The 22,829-nt window shown below is 37.8% G+C and overlaps 1 protein-coding gene across 1 annotated transcript; it reads left to right on the forward strand.

The window, feature by feature from the left end:
• Positions 1 to 1,067: 1,067 nt before the first annotated feature.
• Positions 1,068 to 21,292, forward strand: BTF3L4 (basic transcription factor 3 like 4). Its single transcript, XM_058552398.1, has 6 exons — positions 1,068 to 1,161; positions 4,405 to 4,471; positions 7,979 to 8,092; positions 19,055 to 19,256; positions 20,239 to 20,298; positions 20,837 to 21,292. Exons 2-6 carry the CDS (start codon positions 4,418 to 4,420, stop codon positions 20,881 to 20,883), a joined length of 477 nt encoding a protein of 158 aa, XP_058408381.1. The 5' UTR covers positions 1,068 to 1,161; positions 4,405 to 4,417; the 3' UTR covers positions 20,884 to 21,292.
• Positions 21,293 to 22,829: the final 1,537 nt, after the last annotated feature.

The following is a 22,829-nucleotide window of genomic DNA, read 5'->3' on the forward strand; positions in this document are numbered from 1 at the left end:
ATGTGGGTGGTGCCTCCGGGGTCCGGTCTGGGAGGGAGTGAGTTTAAAGGTGCAGATCACGTAGAGGGGGGCGGGAGTTGCTGCCGAGCGCGAGGAGCTTACCCCGCATTCTGGATGTTCGGTTTGAGGACCGAGAGGGAAAAAGTGGGCCGAGATAGTAGCGGGTGGGAAGGTGGCTCGGGAGAACCGTTGCTGGTTGCGTCAGCCAGCAGGCTAGCCCCTCCCCCCAAGAACCACTGCACTTAATATTCACGACGCAAATTATTGATTGGTGAAGTCATCCGCTCCTAACAGTGGCCAGGTTGCCCATTGGTCTCGGGTCTCCCTTATCCCTCTGCAAATAAAAACGACTTAAGACAACCGGATTTCATTCTTAGGTTCCTGCTTGGGTCTCCAGGAGACCTGGCAAACCTGTTTCTGCGGTGATGCATGGTCTCATGCCTTGCAAGAATGCCTCTTCCTGCTGCAGGAGAGCTCTGGACCTTATTTTTCCTTGCAAGCGCAATTCTTCCACTCAGGGATTATGCAACCAACTGATGCAAGCTTGGGATCTCTTATTGCAAAACTGACCTAGCTCTTCAGGTAACTAGGACATAAGTCACTGCAGGCATTTAAAGGTTAAAGCTTCTTCTGGTTAGATCTATTTGTTTTTAAACTTTGCGGATTGAGTATTTCTCCTCAATTTTTCCTCTCTGATGCATAATAAACAGATCAAATTTCCCGTCTCTTCTCCTGTGTGAAGACTAGTTGAGTCTTTACACTAGTGAGTCCGCACTAGTTGAGTCCGACAGTGCGTTCTTAATGCTTAGTGAAGGATATCCAACAAAAGTACACACCCAAACAAAAATACACACTGCCCTTTTATTAGGCTTCCTATAACCTGTAGGCACAATAAAACGTTCAGGAGACTGCAAGCTCCAGAATGCAGCGCGGCCAGCTGCACCTGCCGCCTTTCTACTGGGAGGTGCAGAGCAGGCTGGGATTTGTAGTTCGTATCTGCGTTCCCCGGGTAGGCTGCTTTGGTGAGAGGGAGGCGGGGCCGACCCTGTCACGTGGGCCCCGCTCCCGCCGCCGCGGCAGCCGTCGTCTTTCTCTGTCTCGACTGAGGCAGCCATCTTGCTCTTGCCGCGTGCTGGTGTCGGAGGACCTTTCCTGCTTCAGGTGAGACCCCCGGCGGTCTCGCCACTCCACGGCCATAGGCCGCTGCGCACGGTCTCCCCCCGCCCTCTTCTGCCGACACCCGCCAACCGCTTGGGCTGCCACTTCCGCCGTGGAGCGCCGAGTGAGGGCGGAGGCGGCTGGCTTGGCCTGTCGGTTACCGGCGGCGCAGCTGGGGGTCGGCACCTGAGGGAAGGTCCCCAGCACCACCGCCCCCTGTGCAGGCGAGCGAGTCCGCGCTGTTGCCGCCCAGATCCAGCCCTAGGTGGCGGGTGGTCCCCCGCCTGTCCTGTTACTCTTCATTATTCATGACAACAATGCTTTGAGCTTTGAGCTTTATACAGCCGATCTGTTGTCATCTCATTTGATCCTCCCACTCTACAAATAGGGAAACTGAGGTTAGCAGCCCCCTCGGCCCCAAGCGCTTAGGACCGAATCCATTCCAGCGCTCTTCACCTCGTAATGGCAGTATTTGTTTACAAGTCTGCCTCCCTCTCTGAGAGATTCATTGCCTTACCTGTCTTTATAGCCCCATTACACTGCCTGATGCGTAGTAGGCTGTCAGGAAATTGATGATTGACCGACGGGCACAGTGTTACAGCTAGTGAATGGCGGTTTCAACTTCCGTTCCCACGTTTTTTCACTATACCTACCATAGCTGTCCCCTCGGGAGTGGTAACAATAGTTACCAGTTTTTGAGTATCTACTGTGAGCCATACCCTGTGCTTGATAACTTAACCTTTAAGCCTTACCTTTTCTAATACAGAAGGAACACAATTTCAGAGAATTAAAATATCTTTCCGAAGCCGTAAGTGGTAGAACCTTGATCCTTCTGATTCCAAAGCCTGTGCCTCTCTTAGAGAAACCCCACATAATAAAAACTCGGGACTAAAAGTTGAGATTATTTTATCGCTGTAAACATGATGTATGTGAAAGTGCCTACCATAATGCGTGGAACATAGGCACTCAATAAATATTGATTATAAACTTAGTTAACACCCTTTCTTGAGTCCTTGAGGAAAGGGCTAAAAGATCCTAGGATACCTAAAGAAGAACCTACTAATCATATGGCCTTAGGAAGTATTTCTCCCTTTTGGGCCTGGGAAGTGACTTCTCCGTTCTGGGTCTTTATTTCCAAATCTGTTAAATTGGGAGGGAGGTGAACTGTTTTATTTGTTTATAACTTGTACCCTGCTGCTGCTTGCAGGTATTTGAGGTGGCCTCACATACAAGATAGGAATAATGGGTACAATAAAGTAAAGGTTGATTGAGGAATAGAGAATTAAACCAGGTGACCTTTGAGTTCTAGTCCAGATTCTGAGCTTGAACGTCTCATCTCTGGTAGACTAAGTCCAATCCTGTTACCTACTTGAATTCCACACACCCCAACCTGCTAGTAGACAAAGGACCACCCTTCTTTTTCCCCTACCCCGTTGAGCTTCCAACCTCCCTAAGATGCTTTTTCTCTGAGATACTCCTTGGGAACAAGTTTTTTGTTTGTCCTGAATATCTGGAATGGACTATGTTCTTTCATCTACACATTGATATAAAGAGTTAATTTTGTTCTTGCTTTGTTTCAAACAAGTCAGGACTCTTTATCTTGACTTTTGTCTCTTCTCATCCGTCTCTTCTCTTGGCGATTCTTACTTCAAAATACAGAAGAGTCCTAAAAGGTTACCCTGTGTCTAGTTCTAATATTTTCACTTAGCCCCTTTTTTGTAAAAAGTTCCTGAGGCTTGCGGGGGGGGGGGGGGGAATTCCTGAGGCTCTTTGTTAGTTCACTACACCTTTCTGGCCACATTCCTTTGAGAAAAGTGAATATTGGTCCTTTTCTGTGGATATTGAGTATAGAGATTGGGATTTACATCAGCAAATTTAAGTCTATGGCAGAGTTGAGATTGGCACACACATAGGTCTTCTGGTTTTGTACTCTAATCAAACTTCCTCCTATAAAAGAGTGTTTTTAGCTGCTTGAGCATTGTGATATAGTGGTGAGCAAAGATTGAGGAATCCAATTCTAAATGTTATTTGGGAACTGGACTTTATTTGGCCTTAAAGCAGAGATATATACAGGTTAGTGCCTAAGTACAGTGTCAGAATACACAATGGTTAATACTTATATAATCTTTCATTCCCTTTCATATGTCAAATGAAGAAAACAGTATCTTTTTCACCTAAATGATGATTATAAAGAGGTTAGAGAATTGGCCAAAAAAGTTTTGATAACAGCCTTGTCCTTTACTCCCTCTCATGTCTCAGTAATGATCTGTTGATCCACAGAACAAGACAAGACTTTTAACATGGCTTTTATTTGTTTATATAGTGTGGAATGTTATGACCCATTATAAACTTAAGAACATTTTTTCCTTAGTAGGAATATCACTGACCAGACTAGGATTCATGACTTTATAATGTTCTTAGAATTTTCAAAATCAAGATTGCCTTAAAAAGCTCCTCTCCCCCTCCTCCCCAAAACTTGTAGTATTAATATAGCAGAGATATGTTTTTCTCAGATTGTGCAGTGAGGCATTTTACCCTGTATGCGAGAATATCTTGACAAGTATGACATACTTTATCAGTGCACAGTATTCAATGAACTCTGTGGAAGGTGCTGCAGAAGTGCTGAATGTCTGGAAATCTGGTTCTCTTTCCCTATTATTAACATACCATATGACCTTGAATAGAGGATGTGACTACCTCATATCTTGACAGCTGGACAGCCTATTGTTGAATTTCTTCTTTGTCCAGCTTTTTTCTTTCTTTCTTTTTTTTTTTTTTTTGTCCTCCATTTATGGTTTACAAGAAATACAGAATGTGATTTGGCAGAAAAAAGTCTACTGGAAGGTTGTGCTAATAACATTTGCTAACAGCTCTCTGCTGTAAAAATCTTTGAGGGAAAAAACTGGCTTGCCTGCAGAGATTTTATAATTGGTTAGGTTTTATTGAATGCCCAAGTACTGAATCTTGCTTTTAAGAAGGGATATTCAAATAGGTAACTTTGAATCCCATTCTATTTTCTGTTTGTATATTCGACTTCTGCATGGTATTATTTAATTTTGGTTCTTTAATGTCTGGTTTGTGAAGCTAGAACAAGTCATTAATATTTATTAAAAATATAGACAGTATTAATATGATCATGGTGGTGATGCATATTGCAAGCTCAGTGAACCAGAAGGTACTGTTGCATAAACAGTTATTTTATTTGGTAAAACAGTGACTTTAACAAATCTATTTTTCCCCCCCTAGATTTACCAACAGCATGAATCAAGAAAAGTTAGCCAAACTTCAGGCTCAGGTCCGGATAGGGGGCAAGGTGAGTGTGGCATAAGAAAAATTGATAGGAGAATGTATTATTACCAGATAGTATTATTATTATTTTGGATTTGTGGCTAAAATCTTTTCAATAATCAAGATCAAACCACATTCCAATTTGAAAATAACTTGTCTAGATCTAAAATAGGTAACTAGAAGACTTTTCTCTCTGATGGTACAATGGAAATAGCCACATTTGTTTGAATCCTCTTAACATCTGGTAGTTATGTGACATGAACAAGTTACCCAACCTTGTTAAGCTTCCATCTTTGCATCTGCAAAATAGAAATAATCCTGCATAAGATGCTTCTAAAGATTAGAGTAATATTTATAAAACACCTAACATGGTGTCTGGCACAGAGTAGATGCTGAATAAATGATAGCTATTATGATGTTAGACTCACCTGCAGGGCATCCCAGATGTTGAGGTTACCTTATATTGACTGGATAGACCTACTGCTACAGTTAGATTTACAAGTGGTTTAACTGGAGATGCTCAAGCTGATTGTATGTTTTTTCATTGCTAGGTTTTCCCCTCAAATTCCTACCTATTCTTCTATGTTGGTGAATATGAACCTAAGCTTTCTTATTCCATGTACTTTGAAACCTATGGAAGAGCTAGTTCTGAGCACCAGAATCTTTGATTCCCTTCAGCTCTGGCCCTAGGCTCAAGGAGAATATTCTGCTCTCATCTTTGCCCAATGCAATCTTCACAAAAGGAAAAAAGCAAGAACAGTACTTACCTCAGACCTGGGGAGGGGGTAGGTAAGAAACTATGTAGCAGCCCCACTATGTCATTTACTTTCATGATAACCACAGTTCCTGGGGATGGGGATAGGAGAGGGAGAAGGGAAGAAGTGATTAGTACTTTGTCCTTTCATAGTGATACAGTTATATGACTCTGGAGTCATATTAACACATTCATGTAACCAAAATAGTCACATTGTAGCATCAAGTGTATTGTAATGTACGAATGCAAAAACTAGAGATATTGAAGAACCATAGAATATACCCGGAAGAGCTTGATGCAGCACATCACTATTAAATATTTTAAACGAGGTGGTTGGCACATTCATTCATTTAACTAGTTTGAGCACCTACTATGTGCCGAGCACATAGTAGATAAACAAGGTTTCTTGCTCTTGACACAGCTCAGCTTGGAAGAGACATGTTCACAGTTACACTACAGAATAGTAAGTGTTAAAATGAGGTACAAGGTGCTCTTGCCTAGGAGACACAAGAAAGTCATCCCTGAGTTGAGATTTGAAGAATAAACAAGAGTTTATCACTAAATAGTGACAGGTAGACAAGTGAGAGGGTGAGTGGGTAGAGTGAGAAGGGATTGTCATTCACACATGCAAAGACACATAGGATGCTGAGATAATACAATGCTTAATGGAATGGCTTGCTTTAGTTTGGTGTAGCTAGAGTTTAGAGTATATAATGGATAAAGAATAGTAGGAAATGAAACAACCAGGTAATATGGCGTTAGAGCATTGTCTTATACCGTACTAAGGAGCTTAGGATTTTATTCTGTAGGCAAGGGGCAACTTTTAAAGGATTTTAAGAAGGAAATAAGTCATTTTAGAAAGGTAACTGCTGGCAATGTGGAAAATGGAATGAAATAGTTTAGCATAGAGGAGAACAATTGAGAGGCCATAGCTGTAGTATGTGGGACACAAATTTAGGGATTGGAATTGACATGACTTAATGACAGATGGAATATGGAGGATGAAGGAGAGAGAAGAGTTTAGGATGAACCCCAAATTTCTGGTTTTAGAGACTGGGTATATGGTGGTACCACCAGCTACAACACTTAGGAAATATAGGAAGAATAATTTGATGGACTGATAAGCTTTTAGACATGTTGAATTTGAGGTACCTGAGGATCATTTGCATTGAGGTATCCAGCAAGCAACTGAGCTATCGCTGAGGGAGGAACACTTCACAAATAAATGACCATCTATGTAAATAGTCACTCCTAGTCCATCCTTCAGCCACTGAATTTAGTCACAATCTCTGCTGCTACTCATAGAGCTCTCTTCTGCTCCCACCACAGTTGTTGAGACTGAAGCCCCTGCCTACCTTCTATAATGCTGATTCCCTGAGTACTACTGCAGGAGCTACCCGGAGATTGAAATCTCCATTTTTTTCCCCTTATTCCTGTGAGGTCTCAGAACGATTTAGCCCTCAAGACTTAACGCTGCTTTTGGTAGTGTTTCAGCTCTGCTTTAGATTACATCTTTGTAAATTGGCCCAGGAATTTAATCCATTATTTTAAATAGTTTTTCAATGGAAAAATATATTTAGAGTTTCAGAGTATCCATTTAGAAATGAGCTTTTTCCTATCTGAGTAAATAATATAATTTTCAACCTGTTTGTTCAGGCCAAAATCCAAGCATGATTCTAGATTCCTTTTTCCCTCATATCCCACATCCAATCCATCACCAAATCCTGTTGGTTCTTCTGATAGGCTGATCTCTCACCATTTCCACTGCCACAACTCCCATCTCTCATCAGAACTGCTACAGTAACTTCCTGGTTGATCTCAGTATAGTTCATTTTCCACAGCAACCTCAGTCGTCTTTTAAAATCATAAATCAGATCAAGTCATTTCCATGCTTAAAACCTTTCACTGGCTTCCTATTGCAATTGGAATAAAATCCAACTCCTGCCCATGGCATTCTATGCTATATGATTTGGCCCTTGCCTGTCTTTCTGATTTCATTTTCCTCCTCCTTTCCTGTTGTTCACTCTGCTTTAGTCATATTGGCCTGCTTTCTCTTTCTAGAAACAACAGGTTTACTCTTGTTTCATTCTGCTTGGATCATTCTTTCCCTAGATCGTCCCAGGGGTTTCAGGTCAAACGTCACCTCTTCAGAGGGGCCTTCCCTGAACTTTCCAATAAAGGAATGCTTTCCCCCCACCCAATACTCTTTATCACTGTGGTGGTGGTGGTGTTTTCTTTATCATGTTTGAAATTATCTAATTTGTTTATATATTTATTGCCTTTTCCCCTCCCTGTAATGTATGCTCCTTGAAGTAAGAACTTGATCTTTTTCATTCCTGGATTCTAGGACCCGGGAACACTCACATAGTAGGCATTTGATTCTTAATTATGTCATAATCTCCAAAGGTTCAGAATATCTTTAGACTTAACTATATTGTCAGGGGCTATAAAAAAGCATTCCTCATAATGTTTGAAAGTTGTTATAAAGCACACTAAATTGTCTTAAAGTTATTAATTATTTTTGTTAGAAAACTTTTAAAACATAATGTGTTGAAATGATAAAGGCTGGTTATTGGAAAGAATAAAAATTGGCTAGAACTGACCTTAAAATATCTAGGTTAGGCTGACAGTCACAACTCTGAGCAGTCTTATTAATCATTACTATTAAGTCAGCAATTTCTTATGTGTGTTTTAGCTAGAGTATTGTAGATAGGAAGACATGTGATTGCAGTTGCCAGATGCAAGGCATGCTAATGCTTCTGTTTGGTTACTTTTCAGGGTACAGCTCGCAGAAAGAAGAAGGTGGTACATAGAACAGCTACAGCTGATGACAAAAAACTTCAGAGTTCGTTGAAAAAACTGGCTGTGAATAATATAGCTGGTATTGAAGAGGTATGATCACTTTGTAAATTGTTAAGTTATGTGGACAAATAGCACATTCACAAATAATTATCCACACTTTTCAAATGTAAAATATCAGTTTAGAAGAATCTGATATTGTCATTCACATGTCTGAAGGACTATAGCTGTTGAATTTGCTCATTGTATAAAATTGGGTGATTGTCAAAAAAATGATTTCAGTAGACAGTTAAGGAATTCATCATACTTTTCAGTCTCAAAGTATTTGCATATATGACAAAATTATGGAACTGCTTTTGAGTTTTAATGTAAAATAAGATTTTTTTCTAAAAATATAGAAATAAAGAAACCCCAAGATTTCTTCAAATATGGTGGACTTTTTTCTTTTAAGACCACCTTTCTACTCTACTAAGTCTCGAATTATTACCTCAGCCAAGAAGCTTAGCAATAGCTTTACATGGATTGGATTTCTTATTAGACCTCTTGCACAAAAATTATTGGTTAAAGTCTTTTAATCATTTTATTATATTTTGATGATACTACTTTTCTCAAATATGAAGCCAAAGAAGGATGTTATTTCAAAAGAAACTCAAGAAAAATTATAATAACATCAACTATTTGTGATTTGTTACTATCTAGATCCATTTCTATCTGGTGATTCCATTTCTGATAGTAACCAATATTTAAATTTTCACTGCCATAAGTTATATTTAATTATATCATTACTAGGTGTGGTACCACCTCACAATTTTTAATAGGTTATTAATGCACATGTGCTGTAAAACGCAGATTAGAAATAATGTGGGGGTAAAGATCACTAATAAAGAAATAGCAGAGTACCAAAGATAAGGCAGTGAAATGGCAAAGTGCCACATGTTCCTACCACCATGCAGATATTCATTAACACATCATTTAAATCGGCTTTGTACACTCAATATCAGTATACTGATAAAATGGTAGAAAATGTAAGCCATATGTGTCTTTTTTATCTTCAGCTTGATGTGCCTCTACATTCTTACTCTCATAAAGATTAGAACTTCATTTGCAAGTATTGAAATTAAGCATTTTATATGCATTTTTTTTTTCTGAGCTATTGAAAGCTTTTATATATTTTCATTGACCTAAAATAATTTTCAGAGAGATTGTCCTCTTTATCTGGGGTGTATTTGACAAAAAACAAATCTAAGCCTCTCTTAAAAAATCCAAAGCTTGGTAAAAAAGAATAAGTTGCAATAATAGACATGAACTCTGATAATGTTAAACCTAACCTACTTATAAGTGTTTAGGCAATCTTATATCTTTGCCTACCTCTCTACTCTCTGACTCCCCCACCACCACCACTACCTCAGTACTATTGACATTTTGAACCAGATAATTCTTTATTGTGGCAACTGTCCTGTGCATTGTAGGATATTTAGCAGCATCCGTGGCCTCTACACACTAGATGCCCATAGCTCCCCCGTCCCCAGTTATGATAACTAAAAATGTCTCCAGACATTGTCACATATCCCCTGGGGGGCAAAATCACCTTTGGTTGAAAAACACTTTATAGAGAGAGGAAAAGATTATATTTACACCTCCTTGAAGTATAGATTTAACTATGTAATATCTCCAAGGGCATGTTTTTCTAAATGTCTGGTTTTGTTCAGATTTGGAAGACTTTATGCTCCTTATAATTAATAAGACTTTTAGTGGTGGGGTAGCATTAATTTTGTAAATGTTTTATAATGAAGTAAGGAACCAATCAGTTAGCAGTCTTTGATCCTTTTAGAATACAGTCAGACTTGTTATGATGCTCTTCTGAGATCATGGTATTTTTGTAGTTGAAATTGTCATAATAAAGTATTTAATGATAGTCAACACTTAGTGAACATCTACTGTGTGCCCAGCATTTTGCCAAGGACTTGCTAGACAATGGTACATAAGATATTATTCATAGTCTCTGTCCTTTGGAGCTTATAGTCTAGTAGGGAAACTAATTAGACAACTAGACAAATAACCAAATATGTATTATGCCATTTCCACTTCACAATATCCCTTTGAGTTGGTTGGTTATAGATGAGAAAGCTGAGATTTAGAAAGTTAGGTACCTGCCCGAGATCACATAGCTAGTAAGTGCTGGATTCCAGATTTGAACTAAGGTGTGTCAAAACCAGAGTTCATTCTATTTGTTAATTTATCCTGTTTCGGTCTTTTCAGTTATACTTTCTTATACCCACTCTTGGCCTTTTCTCTCCTCCTGCCCCTCCCTCCTCTCTATCCCCCCAAACCCCTACCAAAGAAAGGGAAAATACCTGCCTTATATCCTGTATTATTGAGCACTTACCATGCAGAACTCATTATTTACACCATTATAGATAAAAGAAATCCGCATCAGTATTTCGAAGGACATTGCTGTTTCTTCCTTTTCAGGTCTTAATGCAGGTGTTATTTCCTCCCAGAAGCCTTCCTGGTAGCACACCTTTGCACATTTGTGCAAAGAAGGATTAGATGCCTTTCCTATGTGCCTCCATAATGCTCTGTATTTACTTTTATTGTAGCATTTATTAAATTGTATTGTGAATTCCTTTTTGTTGATATTGCCAATGCAATTCTAACTTTTTGAGGAGTCATAGCTCTAAAACATCGCACAGAAAATTAATGGTACAGGGGCCGGCTCCGTGGCTTGGCGGTTAAGTGCGCGCGCTCTGATGCTGGTGGCCCGGGTTCGGATCCCAGGCGCGCCCCAGGGCACCGCTTCTCCGTCCAACGCGGGGCCGGGTCCCACGTGCAGCAACTAGAAGGATGTGAACCTGTGACATACAGCTATCTACTGGGGCTTTGGGGGGAAAAAAATGAATAAATAAAATCTTTAAAAAAAAAAAAAAAGAAAGAAAATTAATGGTACATAATAGGCACATACACACTCTCATTGTGCCCCCCCCACCCTGTGAGTGTGTGTGTATGATGTCTTTCGACCCTCACAGACTTCTGTGTACAACTATGTACACAGAAAATATGCATAAAGATAATTAACAATGCAGGGTAACAGCTGTAAAATTTCTGAATATTTGAACCTAAGATGGGGAGGAGTTTTACGTTTTTCCTTCTTTCGCTTTCTTTTTTTTTTTTTTTTTTTTTTGATGAAGATCAGCCCTGAGCTAACATCCATGCCAATCCTCCTCTTTTTTTGCTGAGGAAGACCGGCCCTGAACTAACATCTGTTGCCAGTCCTCCTCATTTTTTTTCCCTTTTTCTCCCCAAAGCCCCAGTAGATAGTTGTATGTCATAGTTGCACATCCCTCTAGTTGCTGTATGTGGGATGCAGGCTCAGCATGGCCGGGCAAGCAGTGCGTCGGTGCGCGCCCGGGATCCGAACCTGGGCCACCAGTAATGGAGCGCGCGCACTTAACCGCTAAGCCATGGGCCCAACCCTTTCCCTCTTTCTTAAATTGATTTTTTGAGAACCAAGATATTTTTACTTTATATAACACTTTTCAGATCTAGAATAATTTTTTTTTAGAAATATCTAGTATATATAATCTGGCTTGCCTCAAGCATTATGTTTTGTATTACTATATTTAAAAGTAGAATTTTTTTTTTTAAAGGAAATGATGACACACATGGTTTAAAAACAGCTTCTTGGAGGGAAAAAAGAAATTACTGCATTAAATGTGTACATGAAAACATATATACAGTTTTCAGAAACACCAGGATATATAAAAACATATGTCTTAGAACAGAAGAAACATTAATTACAATTTTGTTATTTTTAATTTGGGATGTTTTAAGCTTGTTTCAAAGTGCTGAAAACTCTGAGGAATATACGATCTTCATTTTTTGGCAGTTTAACTAAAGCAGATAACTTTTGAAAAGAGAAGGCATCATTGCCATTGTTGTAAAACAAAAATAATATTACTATATTTTCTGTACTTAGATCTTCAAAACATCAAACAAGGAGAGAGTACTCAGTTTGATGGATGGGGAGCAGGAAGATCAGTGATGGGTTTCACAAACTCATTGAATGCATTTTTACCAAGTATTTTTGCCAAGCTTATTTTCTAGGCTCTCAGTATTGGTGATTTTTTTCCCCCTTTCAAAGCTTAATTTATATCCTATTTAGAAAATTTAAAAACTGAAGGACTATTTGGATTAAGACAAGCTTCTCTGGTCTTTTTTGTATTCATTAGTTTGTTGATTTGGTGTAATAAATTATTACCATATATAGATTTCTCTTATATGTTGCCAAAGACAGAGAAATCGAAAGCTGTCAAAAAGTCAAGGGCAGGGGAGTGTCAGAGACTGTTTCATACAGAAGCCTAGTAAATAACCAGGTTGTAGGAAGGAATTGTTAGGCAAACTCTGAGAGTGTAATCTAGAACTAAATTTCTGAAAATGTTTTATGTTCTCTGACATTTGAAGATATTTGGATGTGCTTCTTATTTGGTAATCTAGTTGAAATACAGTGACAGTGCTGTCACCTTTCTTCCCCTGATAACATAAGTCTATCAACAATTAAGTAATATCTATTCCATTTCTCAGAGATAATTGATTTTATCAGATTTATTTGGTAAGAAACGTCACCAAAAATCTGAATCTCTGATTTAGATGGCCTACTTGCTTCATAGAGTCTTACACTCAGAGGACAGCTTTTATCTTAAGTAGGGTATAATTCTGCCTCTATGGAAACTTCCCAATCTTTCCAAGCATATTAATCAACCCTTTCTCTGTACTTCCACTGCCCTTAGCTGAAATTGCTCTCCTGTAAATACATTTATCATTACAGCCTCATATTGTGGGGTATAATGGTTACTTATTAACCAAGTAGTCTGTTTTCAGTAGACTATAAGAGTCTAATAGTGTGCTGACTCCCATGATAAGTTTGTTTTGGGCCTATTAAGTTTAAGAGGTACTGATTGTTCTGTAAGAAGTTAGCCATAGGGAGCTGGAGCTCAGGAGAAAGCTTAGGGCTGGGAATGTAAATTTCATAGTTGTACACATAAGTTTTACTGTTTGTATTTTTCTCTTCCTGGTTCTTATTTTTCCTGAACCACTTGTACAGAAGGAGGACCAAAAGTTATTAATTGACTCTTATCACAGTTCCTTCTTCTCCAACTAGAACCTCAAGTGCTGATGGGTAGACAGTTCTGAGTACAGGAGAGTAAAAGGGAAGCACCATGTCCCATTCACCTTATCATTCCACAGCAGCCTTTGTCTTCTAAGATCCTGCTTTTTTGGCTTTTTGTTTTGTTTTTTACTATTTTTTTATTGTGGTAAAATATATATAGCATAAAATTTGCCATTTTAACCATTTTTAAGTGTACAATTCAGTGGCATTAATTATATTTACAATGTTGTACAATCATCACCATTATCTATTTCCAAAATTTTTCATCATTCCAAACAGAAAGTCTATACCCATTAAGCAAAAACTCCCTGTTCCCCTCTCACCCAGCGCCTGATAACCTCTAACCTACTTTCTGTGTCTGTGGATTTTCCTGTTGTAGATATTTCATGTAAGTGGAATCATTCAATATCTGCCCTTTCATGTCTGGCTTACTTCACTTAGCTTAATGTTTTCAGGGTTCATCCATGTTTTAGCATGTATCAGAAGTTCACTCCTTTTATAGCTGAACAATATTCCATTGTATGGATAATGCCACATTTTATCCATTCATCTGTTGATGAACATCTTTTGTTTTTAGAATAGCCTTTTTGCCCCATCAATATAAAAATATATTGTCATTGTGGAAAATTCAGGGTATACAGAACATATGAAGAAGACACTAAACATTCAGTCATAATCCCACTACCCAGAAATAACTACTATTAGTCTTGTATTTCTTTCCTATCTTTATATGCATATATTTTTAACATATCTGAGACTATAGCTAGATGTACAATTTGGAATCCTTTTTTTCCCCAAATAGCATTATGTTATAAAAATTGTTTCATATCATTAAAAAACTCTTCTTAATCATCAGTCTAGATGTCTACATATATTGCAGTATATGGGTATCCCATAGTTTAACCTTTTTTTATTTATTTACATTATAATGCTTTGGTAATAAAAGAATCACGTTGGACTTTTATATACATAAATATTTATCTTCATCTCTGATTTCCTTCAAATAGATTCTTGGAAATGTAGTTACTGGCTAAAAGAGCGTGAACATTTTTGGAATTCTTCATCCATATTGCCAAGTTGCTTTTCAGAAAGGGTATGCCATTTTACACTATCTATAGCAAAGCCGTAGAGAATCCATTTCATCAGACTTGCCACCAGAGCATAAGAGAAAATGATCCCAGCATATCATATAGTCTAATGACAGCTGTTAGCTTTAGCTGATATCAGCAATAATAGGTTATGCTTCATATTAGTCTTTAGAAATAAGCAGGTGCTGAGCTTGGAAGGATTGAATGTGAATGATACTGACTTATGGGAGTGGGCACAAAGCCTGTAATCCTCAGGCTTTTGTAATTTGACAACGCTTAGCCTCACAAAACCCCAGATGTGCCTTATTCTTACATGCCTTTTTCTTAAAATGTCTGTTATTTCACCCCATTAAGATAGAGGCGGAAGGTAATGAAAGATGAGTTTCCTGATAAACATTTAAGTGCCACTACATGCAGGAAGGAGTGGCAGTAAAACTTGATTTTAAGACAACTGTCGGGCTGGTCCCGTGGTATAGTGGTTAAGTTTGGCACGCTCTGCTTTGGCAGCCCTGGTTCGTGGGTTTGGATCCCGGGCATGGACCTACACCACTCATCAGCCATGCTGAGGCGGTGACCCACATACAAAATAGAGGAAGACTGGCACAGATGTTAGCTCAGGGTGAATCTTCCTCAGCAAATAAATAGATAGATAAATAGATAAATAAGTAAATACATACATACATACATACAAAAAAACAACTGTCAATTCTCAGAACTGCAGCTAGCTGACCTAGTGGGGACTTGCATACAAAAAGAAAAAATCACATAGCAGAAGAATTTAAACCTCCTCTCTGAACTGAGAGGGCAGTTATCAGCAAGAGCTATGGAGTCAAGTATATCTTTGTGATAGCCATAAAAAACTTACTGCTGTGTAGGAATAAAGTGAGCATCAGATTTACTAGATAGAAGGCTGCCGTGATTAATATACATGACCTAGTGGGAAGCCAGTGAAGGCAGAGGTTAAGGTTTTGATAGCAGCATAATGGGGCCACCCAGCAGTTGCCAGGAATAACTTAAAAATGGCCCTGAATTCTGTAGGGCAGTCAGGCTGATTCTGAAAGGTCAGAACGATAGGAAAAGTCAGGCCAAAGATATAGCCCAGGAGGTTCTGGACGTCTTCATTGGGGGCACTACTGGTACTATTTCTAAACCTTGAGATGACCCCTCATCTAACATTTGGGGAATTGAGGTCTGACAGCATCTATGATTTTAGAATAAATTATATAGGAGGTGTCCATTCATTCAGCAAATTTGAGTGACTGTTATGTGCTGGATACTTGGGGGCATACTATGTCTAGTAAGGCATGGTCTCTCATATCAAGGAGTTCACCTTCTAGTAAGGTCAAAGACTTAACAAACACAATTATACAAGATAATTCTATATAATTGCAATACCCATGAAGTGCAGATGGTGCCTAAACCACCTTAAGTTTTCACAAAGAAAGAAGCATCTGACCCAAGTCTTGGATAAATGGGAATTTTCAAGGTGGAGAAGCAGGAACAGGGTCTTCTAAACAGTGAAAACAGCATATGTAAATGCATTAGGCATGGGAGAACAAGATATTTTCTGGTAACTACAAGATATGTCAGTATTGTTAGAGCAAAAAATAAGAGCAGTGGCATCTGACATTTTGGACTGGGGTCTCAAAAATGCCTCCTCCTCCATAGCTCAAGTAGCATCCTTTACCTTCAGCTACCTGTTAAGTGGAAAAAACATTTGGACATAAAAAGGATGTTTGATTGATTGAAAAAGGGACCTGAGTGCTGGTATAGTAGCTAGTTTATTAATACTCTTTGTTTACTTGTCTGCTCCTTGTTCTTATACTGTATATAGATTGTATGACTTATTTAAACCAAACAGCAGTAAAATCACTGGAAGAAGTGAAGTCTCCGTATGAAATGCATACAATTTGCTTTGCAAATTGAAGTTCCTTATCCCTTCTTTTGCCTCTAAAAGGGTGAGGGAGGTGTCTAACTGATCTTGCTCAGCCCAACAATTCATCCTTTGATAGTTTCTGATAGCTTGTGTCTAGGAGCCTTATATAACCGTGTCATTTGCTCAGTAGAGAGGAAGGAATGTTAGATAGAAATAAAATATTCTGGCCTTTTTAACTTCTGTTATTTCATTCTCTCTATCCTAAAATTAACTAAACTCTCCACCCATTTCTGGACTTTTCTATTCATGAAGCTGCATCTTTTATACAACCCCATTTAAAACAACCATTAATAAATTTATTTCTCTTTCACAGTCTGAGATGGAATTCATATTGCTTTTTACACTAAACTCAAACAACATATTTGAAACTACAAAGACCTACATCAGAATGTAAAATGTGACTTTTAACATTTAGCCTTTGGAAAAGAAGCTTGAACAGAAGGAAAATTCATGAATGTGTTTATTCTTTTTGGCCCCATTTTAGCCTCTTATTTTTTTTTTTAAATATTACTTATGTTGTTCTGTTTATTTATTTATTTATGTATTTATTTTTGAGGAAGATTAGCCCTGAACTAACATCTGTTGCCAATTCTCCTCTTTTTTGATGAGGAAGATTGACTCTGGGCTAACATCCGTGCCCATCTTCCTCTACTTTATATGGGACGCCGCCACGGCATGACTTGATAAGCAGTGCATCGGTTTGTGCCCAGGATCCAAACCTGTGAACCCCGGGCCGCCGAAGCAGAGCGCACGAACTTAACTGCTACACCACTGGGCTGGCCCTTAGCCTCTTATTTATTTATTATTATCCATATACCTGCTGTTTTTCTTTTGCATTCTCCATTTAGTCTATATTCAGAGATAAATAATTCTCTGGCAAGCTTTCATGGGGCCACAGAATTGAATTTTTATAGGCAAATAAACATTTTAAGAATGGGAATGATGTCGTAGGAAGGAAACTAAACAGAAAGTTGAGAAACGCAGGTTCAAGTCCTGGGTTTACATGTAAGCAGCTATTTGTCTTGGGAATGTTGGTTAACCAAGGGCTCTCGTGTTTAGTGTTTATTTCTTCAACAAGAGATTTGAACTAGAAGACCTCTAAGCTCAACAAATACATGGTCTGACTTTTTTGGAACAATATTGATTTCAAATCTCTTATGACTTTAGTGTCTATAAATAAAAAATATCTCAAATTCCAATATTTGAGGCTCTTTTCACACCTGGAAATATTGTAGAAATCCTTTACTAAATTATGTGATTTGGAAAATATAGTTCTACCATGTCTTTATTTTTTTTCCCTATACTAAAATTATGTGATTCTAGGGTAGATCCAGAGCAACATCCCATTTCATATCCACTATGCCACCTCCTTCTCAAGCCATTCCTCTCCCAGATTTTCACCTACTTTAACATTAAACTTTTCTACCTAAACTATAATTACCCTAAGAATTATGTAATTTATCTGTTTATAAAGTTAATATAAATTTTTAACTCATGATGATATTTATTCAGAACAGCTGGATTGAATGCTTACTGTGTGTAATATACATAATAGAACCGTAAGTATAATGCTGAGAGAGGGAAGGGTATAGAATTGAAATAGTGATTTTTGTCAGAGAAAATTTGGGAAATTGTGGGGTTTAGTTACAATTTTCCAGGGGATTTGCCTTTATTTTCTCTGTGTTCCAGGTCTTGCCTGAAATTTAGAAGCCCCTTTCTTCCCCTTCCTTTCTGGTGCTGTCTATCAGTGGTGGTGATCACCTCTGAGGAAGAAAAGCCCACTTCCACTGACCATGGAGAACACTCAGCATCTCTGCTTGATTGTGACAAGGGCAGTTTTTGGATGGATCATGAAATGCTTCTAAAGTAGCCAAGAGTTAACCCTCCTAACCTTTTTATATAATAAGCATGTTACCACCAAGGTAACTTCCCAGTGGAATCAACTGCATAGTAGAATCACATTATTTACACATTTAACTTATGTAAATTTAGCTCTACTAAAACACAGAAAGAAAGTGCACGAATGAGGGAGAAAAATAGACATTTTAAATAGCGCATGTTCAACCTTGCTTTTCAGTAAGTCCCAGGCAGTGGATGAAATCAAATCTGAAACAGTCGATTCATAGTGGTAGAAGCTATAAAAAGAATGTGAGGATGGTTTTCAAGTTTTCCTATGAATTGATAAAGCATATTCAGGTGACCAGGCAAGTGGGTGGGAGAGCTTCTTTGACTTTTACAAGGGTTATTGCAGGTTGTTGAAAAGCTACATTTAAGAATTAGAGGAACTGGCAAATCCTCTATGAAGAATGACATGATGAGAACAAGTTGAAATTTTTATAAATTTACTAAGTGTTCAAAGGAGTGCAACGCCTGATTGATTAAATTTCTGAGTGTTCTTTATGGATTTCCAGTGGTTATTTTTACCATACACTATTACCTACTTACAACCTGTCCCCTAAATAAGATGCTAACCCACCAAATGGTATCTGTACTGATTTAGTTTGATAGTATAAATTGAGTAAGACAGTGGGTAATTTCATTAAGAAGCCAATTCTTGGCTAGTAATTCCATTTTTTTTCTAACTGTGGACATGAACTTCTTTCTCATAGTAGAAGTCTTTGAATTTAAAATCTAGATTCTATAATAAAATGACTATTTCTTGACCATCCTAGTAATTTGTGCCATCTATATCATTTTACTTTGTTGCTAGAGCTTTTTCCACCCGTATCCACTGCTTAGATGATTACCACCTTGGGATTGCATAACTACCAAGTAAAACAACATGATTGGTTAAATTGTTTTTTAAATAGATAGTGCTTTTAGTTGTACCAAATATGTGAAGTTTTTCTTCCGTGATCATACAGGTGAACATGATTAAAGATGATGGGACAGTTATTCATTTCAACAATCCCAAAGTCCAAGCTTCCCTTTCTGCTAACACCTTTGCAATTACTGGTCATGCAGAAGCCAAACCAATCACAGAGATGCTACCTGGAATATTAAGTCAGCTTGGTGCTGACAGCTTAACAAGTCTTAGGAAATTAGCTGAACAGTTCCCTCGGCAAGGTAGGTATTTCAATTTAGTACCTCCTTCCCTCCCCACCTTAATTAAAGAACCTAATGATTTAAAACGTGGCCCATTTTACACTGGAAAGATGTGCCTGTATGTAAATTTTACTTTTTATAACGTTACTTGTACGCTTCATAAATTTTTTTTATTTATTTTTTAATTTTTTTCCCCCAAAGCCCCAGTAGATAGTTGTATGTCATAGCGGCACATCCTTCTAGTTGCTGTATGTGGGACGCGGTCTCAGCGTGGCCGGAGAAGCGGTGCGTTGGTGCGTGCCCGGGATCCGAACCCGGGCTGCCAACAGCGGAGCACGGGCACTTAACCACTAAGCCACGGGGCCGGCCCATTCATAAATTTTTGAGTTTGTTTATCTAATAATTATGCAGTGTGGCATATAGAATATTCAGATACATTTTGGTAGTAATATAGAGTTGAGAGGTAATTATGTAAAAGGAAAGTGTCAGGATCTGCAGGCCACATTTTATAAACAGTTAATTTGACATTCACTTCTGACTAATGACAACAAGAAGATAGTGTTATCACAGAACTATATTTTTGTTTAATATTGTTGATTGTACAATACTGTTGTATGCAGCAACCATAAGTTCTGAATTTCCAAAATAGTGCTGGTTTCAGATGTGTCTTGTCACCCCTAAAAATCAAAGAACCTATTATTTCACTGCTCATACTGCCATAGCTAGATACCTTGTTATACCAAAAGAGATGGAAAAAATCTTGAATATTGATTTTTGATTTAGAGACTAAATTAACCATAATGTCTTTTTATTCAAACTCATCTGAATTATTCCATTTTGCATGTAAATTTTACTGCCCATTGAAATTGCCAGCTGTATTTAGTGTATATCTAATAAAGTTAAAGTTTTATTGATTGTAGTATTAAGTAAAAAATATGGCATTATAAGTGTTCTGTAAAGGTCTTTGTTCTCAATGACTAATTTTAAAATAAACTTTTTGTAGTGTTGGATAGCAAAGCACCAAAACCAGAAGACATTGATGAGGAGGATGATGATGTTCCTGGTAAGTGACATTTCTTTAGTTTTAAGATTTTAGCATCCTGTTTGTCTCATTTAATTCATTACACAATGACTTTCAGTTTTTTATTGATGGTTAGCTTGTGAATTTAAATTGATTCACAGTGATGTGGATACGATCTAATGAAAAAGAATAAAAGCCTTCCTATTTAGAACTTAGAATCAGAAATTGTCACACAAAGCTCTGCTGCCTGCATTTATTGGATTCACTGTGATTATAAATTTGCATAGTTATTGTTATAACATTTCTGTGGGAATTATGATTGACATGAAAATGTCGTTCACTTTAATAGTTTGCACAGAAAAAAAAGACTAACGTTTCCTTAGGATTACTGTTTTAAGCAAATAAATGAAGCATATTAGTGAAATGCCACCAGTTTATTTCTGCCTCTTGTCCCGTACGTTTTCAGGCTAACTCTAGTAGCAACAATTTTGTTTTTATTGTTTTTATTTTAGAAGTTAGGAATTTCATTTACCTCTTCTTCTTTTTTTTGTATCTTTAACTCATTTACTTTTTTTTTCAGATCTCGTAGAAAATTTTGATGAGGCATCAAAGAATGAAGCTAACTAAAATCTTTTCTGGTTTTTGGAAGCTGGCATGGACTAGATTCAACAAATCAGCTATGTGGTTCCAAAGTTTTACAGACACGGAGAACATCAACTGTTACTAGTTCAGTAATATAAATATTTTGTATATTAATAATGCTGTTTGTTCAGCATTTTTTGGTCATTTGATTTTGCATTTTGCACTTCCTCCCAGGATCTGTTCTTTTGGTCAAAATACGAAGTATTGGTGCAGTTTGAGGGGGTTTTGGTTTTTGATTCTTGTTTTTTTGGTTTTTTTTTTGTTGGGGTATTTTTGGTGTGTGTATGTGTATGTTTGTGTGTGGGTATGTGTGTATACAGTGGAGAGCAAATTGGAAAACATTCTATTTATCCTCCTCCTTGCCCCAGTAGAAATAAAACAAATCTTTACGTTTGTTACTTTTTATTTTTTTCTAATAATGCACAGAATTAATGAAAAGTGAGTATCTTGGATTTCAAATCTAAAGAGACTTTACCGTTGGAGGTTTGGTTTTAATTTGCTTGGCTAACATTTTTCATACATTTCTCTGAGTTTGAAATGTCTTGAGATATTTTGCTACGAGCTTCATGCTGGTGTAATGGTTAGCATATCTTTGGTGTAGTTGCCTTAGATTCGCTTACCTAGTCAGACCCAGAAGAATTTCTTCTACTAGCTTTCTTCCTAAATGCCTTTTTCTTCTCCTCTCCTTTTGGTCTCCAAATGGCCTGGTCAGCCTCTGGTAATGCTCTTTCTCATCTTGCACCTAGCCTGAGAAGGATTTCTCCGTAAAGAGTTAAGTGAGTGCCTAATCCCTCTTTTTGTGAGACTTTGTTCCCTCATCTTGAGGAACAACAGCTCCATCTCCAAATTTTTATTTCCCCCTTGATTTTACAGTAGATTTCAAACTGGAATAGCTAGCATGTGCTTGCTAAATAATTTTATGCCAGCCTTATCTTGTATCCTAGCTGTTCTTAAAAGCAGGTGCAAAAATGCCTCTTTCTCAGCAAGGTTGAAATTGGGAATGTCCTTTTGAATGAGAAAAAAAATAGGCCATAGACTCATCCCCTAGCACAAATGGGGATTCTGTGAAATGGTAGTGGCCCCAGGAGGATTTCTTCAACTACTCTCCTACTCTTTGGCCTTGAACCTACCTCTAGATTGGATCTTACTATTGTAGCTGCTCACAGCATCCTCCTGCATGCTTAGAGTAATGCTTTGAGGGGAACCACTGATAAAATACAGTATTTATTTTTTCACCTCCTTTCAGAGGATTTGGAGGTAAATTGCATTCATTCATTCAAGTTTCCCTCTTGCTGTCTGAGGATAAAAGCTGGCGTTTTGCTATATCAACATTTGTTATAGCCAATATTTAAGGATAAGATTTAGAAAATTTATCATTTCCTGGCCCATCATCAAACTATGGCTTAACCTTGCAGCATATCAACTTTTGTTTCAAGCTAGATATCTTTATGTGATATCTAAAGTACAAGACCAACAACATATCAAGAGATCTATAGACACAAAGGCAAAGGTCTTGTGTTTTTTTCATCCAGAAACCTCATTTTATAAATTTGTTCATTTTTCCTGTTTTATATAATATATGGACCTAACTACAAAATAAAGTAACAAAATAACAAAAGAGGATTATTTCCTCTTATGCTTCTCTTATTGTTGTCTGCAGAATTTCCTTTTGTATTTCCCCTCTACTCCCCACCCCCAAGTGAATTTCAGCCCAGTCATTATTTGAAATAATGTTTCATCCACTGTTAGATCAGTAGCTCTACAGTCTACATAGTCTAGAATTCTATTCCTCTGACTGTCTCCAAGGGGCATATTGTAGGGCAGAGACAGTTAGGGGGACATGAAGTGGTTAGAGACATATAAGAGATAGTTAGTATAATGAATGAAAAAATGAGCACTTATATGGAAGTCAGGAGACTTGGGTCCTAGTC

The sequence above is a fragment of the Diceros bicornis genome, chromosome 13 (genome assembly GCF_020826845.1).
Source record: "Diceros bicornis minor isolate mBicDic1 chromosome 13, mDicBic1.mat.cur, whole genome shotgun sequence".
NCBI classification, from domain to species: Eukaryota; Metazoa; Chordata; class Mammalia; order Perissodactyla; family Rhinocerotidae; genus Diceros; species Diceros bicornis.